The sequence below is a fragment of the Aotus nancymaae genome, unplaced genomic scaffold (genome assembly GCF_030222135.1).
Source record: "Aotus nancymaae isolate 86718 unplaced genomic scaffold, 86718_ANA_hifiasm-v0.15.2.pri h1tg000012l, whole genome shotgun sequence".
NCBI classification, from domain to species: Eukaryota; Metazoa; Chordata; class Mammalia; order Primates; family Aotidae; genus Aotus; species Aotus nancymaae.
In genome coordinates this window covers 34,666,338-34,679,253 of record NW_026988423.1, presented here as the reverse complement: position 1 = coordinate 34,679,253, position 12,916 = coordinate 34,666,338, and the positions used below count along the sequence as shown (strand labels likewise).

Below are 12,916 nucleotides of genomic sequence, written 5' to 3'. Positions count from 1 at the left end.
TCATATACATTTACCCAACAAACTGAAAACATGCATCTACACAAAAACATACACATGACTGTTTATAGCAGCATTATTCATAATAGCCAAAAACTGGATACAACTTGTGTCCATTAACTATAGATAATCAAAATGTGGAATATGGAATGGAATATTTTTTCCGCAATAAATGTAAATGAGGCATGTTACGTGGTAGAACATTATGCTAAATGAAGTGAGTCCCAAAAGTTCACATATGATTCTATTCATTTGAAAGTCTTGGATAGGGAAGTTTATAGATAAAATATAGATTAGTGGTTGCTTAGGGCTGGCAGGAAGTTGGAGTATATTCTCCTAGATTTGTCTTGGGAACCTCCTCAAGGTGACATGAGCTTTGACATACCCTTAGTAATCTTTGATAACTTCCTTGCTATCTGGTCAGATATTCCAGGGAGACATTTACTACCTGAGACATGGAATCAGCCATTTCCCTAAGGACCCATGAATTTATAGTTTTTTGGGGTGAGAAATGGAATTTAGAAGCCATTCTGGGTGCTAGTCATTACTGGAGATTAAGTACATTATCATTTCATATCAGTGATGCTTTTAATTCAGAACTGAAGACTATAAATTCAAATTGCAACTTTTTCTTTTAACTATTTATAATGAATAGATGTAGGCATTTTATATAGCAAAATCAGATAGCAATTTTATAATATAAATTTATTCGTTCATTTATTTCACTGTGTTGTATGGACCTTGAGAGCTTGTTTGGAGGTTCTAGCAGGGGAGCGCAGCTACTCGTATACCCTTGACCGAAGACCGGTCCTCCTCTATCAGGGATGGTCATCCTCTTCAACCAAGCACGCAGCTTCAGGAAGGATGCACATGGAGTGGTGAGGGAGGAAGGGGACACCCGCCTAGCCAGCCAGATCAGCCGAATCAACCCTGGCAATCAATGGGGTGACAGATGTCGCAGCCAGATCGCCCTCACATCCTATTTCACTGTGTTGTATGTTATGGGAAATACTGGACAGGATCAAAAGAGAAATTAGGTACCATAAAATGTTTTCACCAAGTCCTTTTGCTTTATCTGCTCTAAACTTCTAACAACTTGCCTTTCTGCCCCTTCTTCGCCATACATTCTTTACATGTCTTCAGCTCTAATAAATTCAACAGAATGAAATTTATCAGTGACTTTTTCCCTGAACTGCAGTGCAGAGTGGGCAATTTCATGTATACGTATATGCGTGGATATTCTTCTCAGGAATTTTAAACTCAGTATATCCAAAATTGAAACATTTCTTTCCCCCTTCACAAGCCCCTATCAAAACCAGCTCTTCTTTCATCTTGTTTGGTGAAAACAAAGTTAGAGATACAACCATCCGACTTTCCTCTTCTAGCTACTATTCCACCCAGCCTTAATAAAAAATCATACCCAGGTGGTGTTCCATCCTAAATATTTCTCAGATGCATTTTCTTTATCCTCACTGCTGCCACCAAGACAATCTTTTTCAAATGCAAATAGTGCTCTTCTACTTCCATGTGGCTACCCATACTTATTGAAGGAGATTGTAGGTCTGAAGGTTCGTATAAACGTAAGTGGTCTTGAACTAAATAATTTTCTGAGCCCCTGTTTCCTCATCTGTAAAATAAGGGTATTATCATCTACCCTCATGTGACATAGCAAATCTAAAGCCCCTAGTGTTATATCTGGTACATAGTAGATAATTAACCAATACAGACAAGTTTATGTATAAATTTCCACCTGGATATTCCTTTTACAGGCATCTTAAACCTATATGCCCCTCTCCTTAACTTTTTCTGTCCTCGATTGGTTTTAATTAGAATATAAGCTGCAATTGAGTGATCTCAGTTTAGTTTTAGCACAGTTAAAACCTGGTTAGTATCAGGCCGGATTTTAACTATGCTAACGCCTATGATCCTGGCACTTTGGGAGGCTGAGGCCAGCGGATCACAAGGTCAAGAGATCAAAACCATCTTGGCCAACATGGTGAAACCCCGTGTCTACTAAAAATACAAAAATTAGCTAGGCATGGTGGCACATGCCTGTAGTCCCAGCTACTTGGGAGGCTGAGGCAGGAGAATCACTTGAACCTGAGAGGCAGAGGTTGCAGTGAGCCGAGATTGTGCCACTGCACTCCAATCTGGCGTCAGAGTGAGTCTTCGTCTCAAGCAAACAAACAAACAAACAAACAAAAAACCCTGGTTTAGTATCTTTTGAAAGTTAGCCTCCAATTTTGAGATGTGACTGCATAAATAGGCACATTCTTTTAAATATTATATTTTCTCATCTAACTAAAATTATTTTCAAGGTTCACAGTCTCATTACTTCCTCTTTAATCATGTTAGACAGCCACCTCACTTTATATGCTAAGAGCTACTTTGTTTTAATGTCAAATCTTCTGATAATTTTTATCAGCTAATCTATATATCAAAATACAGATTTCAGAATATGGTGTGAGAAAGAGTAGACATTTTAAAATTTGATCTCCATTTAATTTTTGTTCACACTTTTTCTAGTGTGAATAAATAGCTAACATTTATTGAATGCTTGCTTAATGCCAAGAATTGTGCTAATTTGATCCTCTTGACTATCTTGGAAGTATAATTTCTGTGATTCTTGTTTTTCAGATGAGAAAAAAATAGAAGCATCATTAGAGAGGTGAACAACTTGACTTAGATTTAATGCCTGGCTGATAAATGGGGAAGTGAAAATTTAAAACCTAAGATTTGTCTAATTTAAGCCGTTCTACTTTATCAACTAGGCTATATACCTTATTTGGCAAAATTTTTTCAACTCAACTGTAAAAAAAAAAAAAATTGTAGGTTTTTTTTTTTTTTTTTTTTGCATTCCCTTAAATTATATGTTGTTTAGCAACATACCTCTTTCATAAGAATGTCTGAAAGCAATATTTCATCAGTAATTTGGAATAAAATGGGTGGGAAGTAAACTTTCTGATTTATTGAATAGTTTAAATTGCAAACTGCTACACGATTTTTTTTTTTGAGACAGAGTCTCGCTCCGTTGCCAGGAGCCAGGCTAGAGTGCAGTGGCGCGATCTGGGCTCACTGCAACCTCCACCTCCTGGGTTCAAGCAGTTCTCCTGCCTCAGCCTCCCGAGTAGCTGGAACTACAGGCGTGCGCCACCACGCTCTTTGTATTTTTAGTAGAGACGGGGTTTCCCCATGTTGGCCAGGATGGTCTCGATCTCTTGATCTCGTGATCTGCCCACATTGGCCTCCCAAAGTGCCAGGATTACAGGCTTGAGGCACTGCGCCTGGCTACACGTACATTTTTATTATTTGTAAATGATACTCAAAGTCTAAATTAGTAATTGTAGTTAATACTGATCTTTACTCAAGAATTTTAAATGAGCACCAAATTAAACGTGTAACTACACATACACATATTCATCTATACACAGAGATAAATGAAAAAAAAAATTTTTTTTAATGAAGTTTTGCTGTTTTTGCCCAGGCTGGAGTGCAATGGCATGATCTCGGCCCACTGCAACCTCTGCCTCCCGGGTTCAAGTGATTTTCTGCCTCAGCCTCCCAAGTAGGTAGGATTACAGGTGTGCACCATCACATCATGCCCAGCTAATTTTGTATTTTTAGTAGAGATGGGGTTTCACCATGTTAGCCAGGCTGATCTCAAACTTCTGACCTTGGTGATCCGCCCACATTAGCCTCCCAAAGTTCTGGGATTACAGGTGTGAGCTACCACTCCCGACAAGATTTTTTAAAAGAGACTTATCTAACTTATAAAACTTCAAGTTATACTTTGTGGTTTCTGAACTGCATTTCCTCATCATCACCTTCCTCTCTCATCCCATACTTCTATCAGACTTTGTACTGTGCATTACAGGAGGTACTCATGAGCCATTTTATTCTGTGGTGGTAGTTCTTCCTCCAGCTTCCTGGAGAGCAAGTTTTAATAACTGTTCTGATCACTTTCAGGAAATACCAACAATCTTTTCAAGAACTAATAATCTTAGGTGAAAGCTTTCCTTCCTTTCCCACTTCAGGCCTACTACAGGCTTGCAGTTGAAGAGTCAGGTTTGGTTTGCCTCCTTTTTCTTTCTGTCTTCCCCAACTTTCTTCTTTCACTCTTCTTCATTTGCTGGTGTGGTTTCTGGCCCTTCCAGGAAGCAAAGGTCTCTAATGGTAATATTAGTAGCAGCAGCAACTAGCATTTCTATAGCATTGGATTGTGTTGCTAGTTACTATTCTAAACACTTAACATGTATTAGATCATTTAATCCTCAGAACTCTATTAGGTGTGTTGTGTTGTCTTTATTATACTGATGAATATATTAAGATACAGAGGGTTTGTTTAATGACTTGCCTAAGGTCACACAGTTAAAAATAGCAGAACCAGCATGCAGAGCCAGCATTCTGGCTCCAGAGTCTGTACTCTCAACCACTCCACTATGTTGCCTTTATATATGTTGAGAGACAGTAGGCATACTCCTTGGCCTTGTCTGTTGTTTAAATCAGACTCATGTGCCCTTTAGAGTTTTTTCAAGTGTAACATATTTTCCATAGACCAGAGATAAAGGATCAACATGCCTTGAAGCCCCTTTCCCTGCAGGGGAGTAAGCAGGGAAGTAGAATGGGGTTTCCAACTCACTGATTATGCTCAGCAAAAATCCTTTTCATGTCTACTCTTTGAACATGGAAAATGATTGCAGGTGGATGTAACTCAGGTTGAAAATAGTTTTCCACTACCCCCTTGTATAAGGTGCCTTTGTGCCCCACTTGACAATGTAGTACATTATCTATTGTTTGGTACCTATTCAAAATTGAAATCGTTTCATTTTAATACTCTGATGCACGTTTTCCAAAGATGCTTTTTAATTTCTCGCCTTCACACCTTTGTTCATGCAGATGGTCCCTGGATTATAACTAATTCACTTGCTCTGAAAGCATGTTTCTTTCTTCAACCACATGCTCCCAAACTAAGCACTCTTGAAGGCCATGCTTTAAAAGCAGAAGCTAGTTTCTTGGGATGCAGTAAATGAACAAAACACTTTATATATAGCCCTTCTATTTTCTTCCTCTTCATCTCATTTTTGTGAGACCTAAATCAGCAAATACATTAAATGGTGGTTTACATAGACCAGTCCCTGGCTGTCTAGTGTCTCATTGTGGTCAGTTGTCTTTAGGAAGGGTATGTGGAGCACTCAGTTTGCATTTGAACTTCTGTCAGTAATTATGGTCAAGATAATTATTTCAGTAACTTTACCTGGCTGCTTTGAAACAGATTTATGCCTTATCCTTTTGTGAAGTCTGACATGGGACAGTTCCACATTGATCGTTGTGTCTTCTCAAGTTAGAAGAGTCTGTACTTTTTTTTTTTTTTTTTTTTTTAGACAGGGTCTTACTCTGTCACCAAGGCTTGGAGTGTACTAGCGCAATCTCAGCTTACTGCAACCTCTGCTTCCCAGGCTCAAGTGATCCTTCCACATCAACATCCCAAATAGCTGGGACTGCAAACCCATGCCACCATACCCAGCTAATTTTTGTATGTTTTTAGTAGAGACAGGGCTTCGCCATGTTGGCTAGGGTGGTCTCAGACTCCTGAGCTCAAGCAGTCTTCCTGCGTTGGCCTCCCAAAGTGCTGGGATTACAGGTATGAACCACCATGCCTGGCAGCCTTTTTAAATTCATTTTGAAATTGTTTGGGTTTTTTTCTTTCTACTTCATTTTTTTCTTTTTCTCATCTTTCTTTTCCTCTATACATTTACCTGCATAAAACATTCACAGGGATGATTATGTAATGGATTGTTTAATGTTTACACTGGCATTGCCTGCTGCATGCTCACATTTAGAAACAGGAGTAATAATGTGCCTACTGACAGATATGATGACGATCAACTATTCAATGTGAAGCATTACAAATACTGTCTGGCACATAGAAGACACTCTACAATTGTCATTATTTACAAACTGTTGCAGCCCTGCAGCTCATTAAAACATTGGTTCACAGACTTCACTGATTGGACCGTTTGGAAGGCAGATAGGGAGAATATATTTCTATACAGTCCCTATCTTGAAGTTTCTCTCATAATCTTTCAGCTTTTTAATTTAGTACAGTGTCCACATGAAAATGATCTAAATCACATTTAAACTACTAAAATATCAATTAATGATTTATTTTATGTATTTTTTAGGATATTTGTGATTCATTTGCATCCTTGAAGAGCATCTGTAGAAGAGGAAGTAAAAGATGGGTGTGAAAACATTTACTCATAGCTCCTCTTCCCACAGCCAGGAAATGCTTGGAAAGCTAAATATGCTGCGAAATGATGGACATTTTTGTGATATCACTATTCGTGTCCAGGACAAAATCTTCCGGGCACATAAGGTGGTACTAGCAGCTTGCAGTGATTTCTTTCGCACCAAACTTGTAGGCCAAGCCGAGGATGAGAACAAGAATGTATTGGATCTGCATCATGTTACAGTGACTGGCTTTATACCTCTTTTAGAATATGCTTACACAGCCACTCTATCGATTAACACAGAAAATATTATTGATGTTCTAGCAGCAGCCAGCTATATGCAAATGTTCAGTGTTGCCAGCACCTGCTCAGAGTTCATGAAATCAAGCATTTTATGGAATACACCCAACAGCCAACCTGAAAAGGGTCTAGATGCTGGGCAAGAAAATAATTCTAACTGCAATTTTACTTCTCGAGATGGGAGCATTTCTCCCGTGTCCTCAGAGTGCAGTGTGGTAGAAAGAACGATTCCTGTCTGCCGAGAATCCCGGAGAAAGCGTAAAAGCTACATTGTTATGTCTCCTGAAAGTCCTGTAAAGTGTAGCACACAAACAAGTTCACCCCAGGTACTGAATTCTTCAGCTTCCTACTCAGAAAATAGAAACCAACCAGTTGACTCTTCCTTAGCTTTTCCCTGGACTTTTCCTTTTGGAATTGATCGAAGGATTCAGCCTGAGAAAGTTAAGCAAGGAGAAAATACCCGGACTTTAGAATTACCTGGCCCATCTGAGACTGGTAGAAGAATGACTGATTATGTGACTTGTGAGAGCACAAAAACTACCTTGCCTTTAGGTACCGAAGAAGATGTCCGGGTCAAAGTAGAAAGGTTAAGTGACGAGGAAGTCCATGAGGAAGTGTCCCAGCCTGTCAGTGCATCTCAGAGTTCCCTGAGTGATCAGCAGACAGTTCCAGGAAGTGAACAAGTCCAAGAGGACCTTCTGATTAGTCCACAGTCTTCCTCTATAGGTATAATGTCTTCTGTGTTTTTCATGGTGCTGTAAAGTCAATTCAAACATTTTTGAGTTCCTGGTAGATAAGTTTTGTGCTTGGTCATATAGGAAATATAAAGAGTAAAACATGATGACTGGATTTGTTTAAGATGCCAGTAGCACTATCGCTTATTTTTTACAAGTTGCACATTAGTGAAGATAGAAATAATTGAATAATATCTGATGGGACAAAGGCAGATACACATACACAAAAAACTCAGTTAAATCCAGTTTGTGTTTATTCTTAATTAAAATATGTATTGAAAACTTACCATGTGCCAAGCAAACATTGATGATACATAAAGAAAAACACATAGTCCCTGCAATGAAGAGATTGATCATCTGATTGGGGAAGCAGATATGTAAGTAAATGATTACAGTGAACTATTTGAAGTGCTGGGGTGTGAACAGAGTAGTATGGTTGCAACAAAGAAAAGAGCAAGTTAACACTATATATTTGAGCTGGGTCTTATGCAATAAGTAAGAGTTTACCCAAGTGAGGGAATGTCATTTCTGTGAAAACATGAAAGCACGGAGCATGTATGCAAACACAGAGGTATGGAAGAGCATTGTGTGTTTGGTAAACAGTGAATTCAGTGCTAAATTATGTAAATAAGCACAGATGCCTGAAAGTGCTGGAAATAGTGGGAGATAAGACAAAAAGGAGTAGTTGAGTGCAGGCTGTGAAGAGCCTTGAATCCTAGTTTCAGTAAGGGTTGCATTTAAGTACAGGTAACGGAATCCCTTCTACAGTAACTTAAACCATAGCAAGGTTTTATTTTTATCACGTAAAGTATTGAGAAATAAAAGTCCAGGGCTGGTACAGTGAATCTTCAATGTAATCAGTGGCCTAGGCGACTTGTATATTTATAATGTGCCATCTTCAGTTTGTTGGTTTCATCCATGAGATGCTCACTTTATCTTCAGCTTTGTATTTTAGAAAGGGGCAATGCTTGTATAAAGAAAGCACCTGTGTTCTCAGAAATTCCTAAAAAACTTCTGCTGGTCTGTGTCCCATAGTCTTTCCTAACTGCAAGGAAATCTGGAAAGGTAATGGGTATTAGTTGGGTACATAAATGCCTTGAACAAAATTAGAGCAGAATGGATATTGAGTATGCAACTAGCAGTATCTGCCACAAGTACACCAAGTAAGCTTGGGTTTTATCTTAGTGGTGGCTAGTAACTAGGAGTCTACATTAAAGGGATTAAAAAAAAAATATGCAGATATTTTAGGAAAATTGGTATTGACATGCAGTGAGTTTGGTTGTATGGAGACAATCTCAGAGACCAGTTGCAGTACAGTTAACTTGGTGTGGATGAAGACTCAAACCATGTGAAAGAAAACAGATGTTGCAAGACTTTGTAAACAAAGACTCAGTACCTGATGATACTGAATATGTGTATTGAAAGAACAGGAGAGGTCAGAGTACTCTGATGACTAGGAAATAGTGATAACACTTTATTATATTCCATTGATTCGAAGTCACAAATTTTCAATATTTTGTTATTTCTGAATCCAGCTAATGTCTTACACTTGGAAATCTTTTACAGTTGCTTTTTTCTTCCTTAGTACTGTAGAAAATAATGGCAATCATATGAATCTATTCAATGCAGTTACTGCAGTATGAAAATCAGTGGAAGATGGTCAGAATCCAGTTTTGAGAGTAAATCATCAAGGTCAATTCTGTGTAAATTGTGCTTGAATGATGATCAAGCAGTGTCATGCCAAAAGCAGTAGAAAAGACAAGATTAGTGAGACTACCAACATGGGACTTTTCTATTAGTAGTGGCAAATTTAGTATCAATAGGAAAAAACAGAAGAGCCAAAACCAAGGGACTGATCGTTGGGGAAACTATATTCAGGTTTGGGAAGGGATAGAAGAAAAGCCAACAGTGAATAATACAGATTTGTCCAAAAGATTGGAGAATTAAGAAGACCATATTAACTTTGTTAGTTTCTTATGTTTTTACCCTCTGTGTGAGTTTCCCTGGGCTGCTGCAACAAACTACCATAAACTGAATAGTTTAAAACAAATTTATTCTCTCACAGCTTAGGAGGCCAGAAGTCTGAAATACAGGTGTTACCTCCCTTTGAAGGGTCTTTCTCTCTTTGAAGATTGTAGGGAAGAATCCTTCCTTGCCTCTTCCAACAGCTTATGGCAGCTGCCCACAATCCTTAGTGTTCTTTGGCTTGTAGCTCCAGTATCTGATATTTTACTTTAGTATCTGCATTTGTCTTCAGGTGACCTTCCCTATCTCTCTCTTCTGTCACTGGCTTCAAATCTTTCTCTCCATGAAAGGATACCAATCATTGGATTCAGGTCCAACTGTAATAAACATGACCTCATCTTAACTTGATTACATCTACAAAGACCCTATTTCCAAATAAGGTTACATTCATTGGTACCAAGGATTAACATGTAGTGTCTTTTTTTTTTTTTTTAACTTGAAGTTCTGGGATACATGTGCTGAACATGCAAGTTTGTTACATAGGTATACATGTGCCATCGTGCTTTGCTGCACCTGTTACCCTGTCATCCAGATTTTAAGCCCTGCATGCATTAGGTATTTGTCCTAATGCTCTCCCTCTCCTTTCCCCCCATACCACCTCCCCATCAGGCCCTGGTGTGTGATGTTCCTCTCCCTGTATCCATGGGTTCTCATTGTTCAACTCCCACTTATGAATGAGAACATGTGGTGTTTGGTTTTCTGTTTCTGTGTTAGTTTGCTAAGGATGATAGTTTCCAGCTTCATCCATGACCCTGTAAAGGACATGAACTCATTCTTTTTTATGGCTGCATAGTATTCTGTGGTGTACATGTGCCACATTTTCTTTATCCAGTCTATCATTGATAGGCATTTGGGTTAGTTCCAAGTCTTTGCTATTGTAAACAGTGCTGCAATAAACATACGTGCACGTGTGTCTTCATAGTAGAATGATTTATAATCCTTTGAGTATAAACCCAGTAGTGGGATTGCTGGGTCAAATGGTATTTCTAGTTCTAGATCCTTGAGGAATCACCACACTGTCTTCCACAATGGTTGAATTAATTTACACTCCCACCAACAATGTAAAAGCATTCCTATTTCTCCACTTCCTCACAAGCATCTGTTGTTTCCAGACTTTTTAATGATCGCCATTCTGACTGGAGTGAGATGCTATCTCATTGTGGTTTTAATGTGCATTTCTCTAATGACTACTGATGATGAACTTTTTTTCATATGTTTGTTGACCACATAAATGTCATCTTTTGAGAAGTGTCTGTTCATAATCTTCGCCCACTTTTTGATGTGGTTGTTTTTTTCTTGTAAATTTGTTTATGTTCCTTGTAGATTCTGGATATTAGACCTTTGTCAGATGGATAGATTGCAAAAATTTTCTCCCATTCTATAGGTTGCCTGTTCACTCTGATGATCAGTTTCTTTTGCTGTGCAGAAGCTCTTTAGTTTAATTAGATCTCATTTGTCAATTTTGGCTTTTGTTGCAATTGGTTTTGGTGTTTTAGCCATAAAGTCTTTGCCCATGCTTATGTTTTGAATTATATTGCCTAGGTTTTCTTCTAGGGTTTTTATAGTTTCAGGTTTTATGTTTAAGTCTTTAATCCATGTTGAGTTAATTTTTGCATAAGGTGTAAGGAAGGTGTCCAGTTTCTGTTTTCTGCATATGGCTAGCCGGTTTTCCCAACACCATTGATTAAATAGGAAATCCTTTCCCCATTGCTTGTTTTTGTCAGGTTTGCCGAAGATCAGATAATTGTAGATGTGTGGTGTTATTTCTGAGGCCTCTGTTCTGTTCCATTGGTCTATATATCTGTTTTGGTACCAGTACCATGCTGTTTTGGTTACTATAGCCTTATAGTATAGCTTGAAGCCAGGTAGCGTGATGCCTCCAGCTTTGTTCTTAGGATTGCCTTGACTATACAGACTCTTTTGGTTCCATATGAAACTTAAAGTAGTTTCTTTCTAGTTTTGTGTAGAAAGTCAATAGTAGCTTGATGGGAATAGCATTGGATCTATAAATTACTTTGGGCAGTATGGTCATTTTCACGATACTGATTTTTCCTCTCCATGAGGATGGAATTTTTTTTCCATTTGTTAGTGTCCTTATTTCCTGGAGCAGTGGTTTGTAGCTCTCCTTGAAGAGATCCTTCATGACTCTTTTAAGTTATATTCCTAGGTATTTTATTTTCTTTGTAGCAATTGTGAATGGGAGTTCACTGATGATTTGCCTCTCTGCTTGTCTATTATTGGTGTTTAGGAATGCTTGTGATTTTTGCACATTGATTTTGTATCCTGAAACTTGGCTGAAGTTGTTTATCACCTTAAGGAGTTTTTGGGCTGAGACAATGTAAATATACAATAATGTCATCTGCAAACAGAGACAGTTTTACTTCCTCTCTTCCTATTTGAATACCCTGTATTTCTTTCTTTTGCCTGATTACTCTGGCCAGAACTTCCAGTACTGCGTTGAATAGGGGTGGTGAGAGAGGGCATCCTTGTCTTGTGCCAGTTTTCAAAGGGAATGCTTCCAGCTTTTGCCCATTCAGTATGATATTGGCTATGGGTTTGACATAAATAGCTCTTATTATTTTGAGATATGTTCCATCAGTACCTAGTTTATTGAGGGTTTTTTTTTTAGCGTGAAGGGGTGTTGAATTTTATCAAAGGCCTTTTCTACATCTACTGAAGGCCTTTTCTACATCTATTGACATAATCATGTGGTTTTTGTCATTGGTTCTGTTTATGTGGTGGAATGATTTGCATATGTTGAATCAGTCTTGCATCCCAGGGATGAAACCAACTCGATCATGGTGGATAAGCTTTTTGATGTGCTGCTGGATTCAGTTTGCCAGTATTTTATTGATGATTTTTGCATTAATGTTCATCAGGAATATTGGCCTGAACTTTTCCTTTTTGTTGTATCTCTGCCAGGTTTTGGTATCAGGATGATGCTGGTCGTCCCATAAAATGAGTTAGGGAGGAGTCCCTCTTTTTCTGTTGTTTGGAATAGTTGCAGAAATAGTACCAGCTCCTCTTTGTACCTCTGGTAGAATTTGGCTGTGAATCCATCCGGTCCTGGGCTTTTTTTGGTTAGTAGGCTATTTATTACTGCCTCAATTTCAGAACTTGTTATTGGTTTATTCAGGGATTTCGACTTCTGGATTTAGTCGTGGGAGGGTGTATGTGTCCAGGAATTTATCCATTTCTTCTAGATTTTCTAGTTTATTTGCATAGAGGTGTTTATAGTATTTTCTGATGATAGTTTGTATTTCTGTGGGATCGGTGATGATATCCCCTTTATCATTTTTTGTTGTGTCTATTTGATTCTTCTCTCTCTTCTTTTATTAATGTGGCTAGTGGTCTATCTATTTTTGTTAATCTTTTCAAAACACCAGCTCCTGGATTTATTGATTTTGCAGGGGGAGGGTTTTTTGTATCTCTGTCTCCTTAGTTCTGCTCTGATTTTCATTATTTCTTGTCATCTGCTAGCTTTTGAATTTGTTTGCTCTTGCTTCTCTCGTTCTTTTAATTGTGATGTTAGGGTGTTGATTTTAGATCTTTCCTTGTTTCTCTTCTGGGCATTTAGTGCCATAAATTTCCCTCCAAACACTACTTTAGCTGTGTCCCGGAGATTCTGGT

The 12,916-nt window shown here is 38.3% G+C and overlaps 1 protein-coding gene across 6 annotated transcripts in view; it reads left to right on the top strand.

Moving 5' to 3' along the window:
- The window catches only part of ZBTB44 (zinc finger and BTB domain containing 44), an 85,020-nt gene that overhangs the window by 47,468 nt on the left and 24,636 nt on the right, over window positions 1–12,916 (top strand). For 5 of the 6 annotated variants that reach the window (XM_021671257.2, XM_021671256.2, XM_021671254.2 and 2 more), the window contains exon 2: window positions 6,180–7,253. The exons of the other annotated variant lie outside the window; for it this stretch is intronic. In XM_021671257.2, the coding sequence (XP_021526932.1) occupies window positions 6,236–7,253 (1,018 nt within the window). In that variant the 5' untranslated portion in view covers window positions 6,180–6,235. The remainder of the gene's footprint in view (window positions 1–6,179; window positions 7,254–12,916) is intronic. 6 annotated transcript variants of the gene reach the window in all.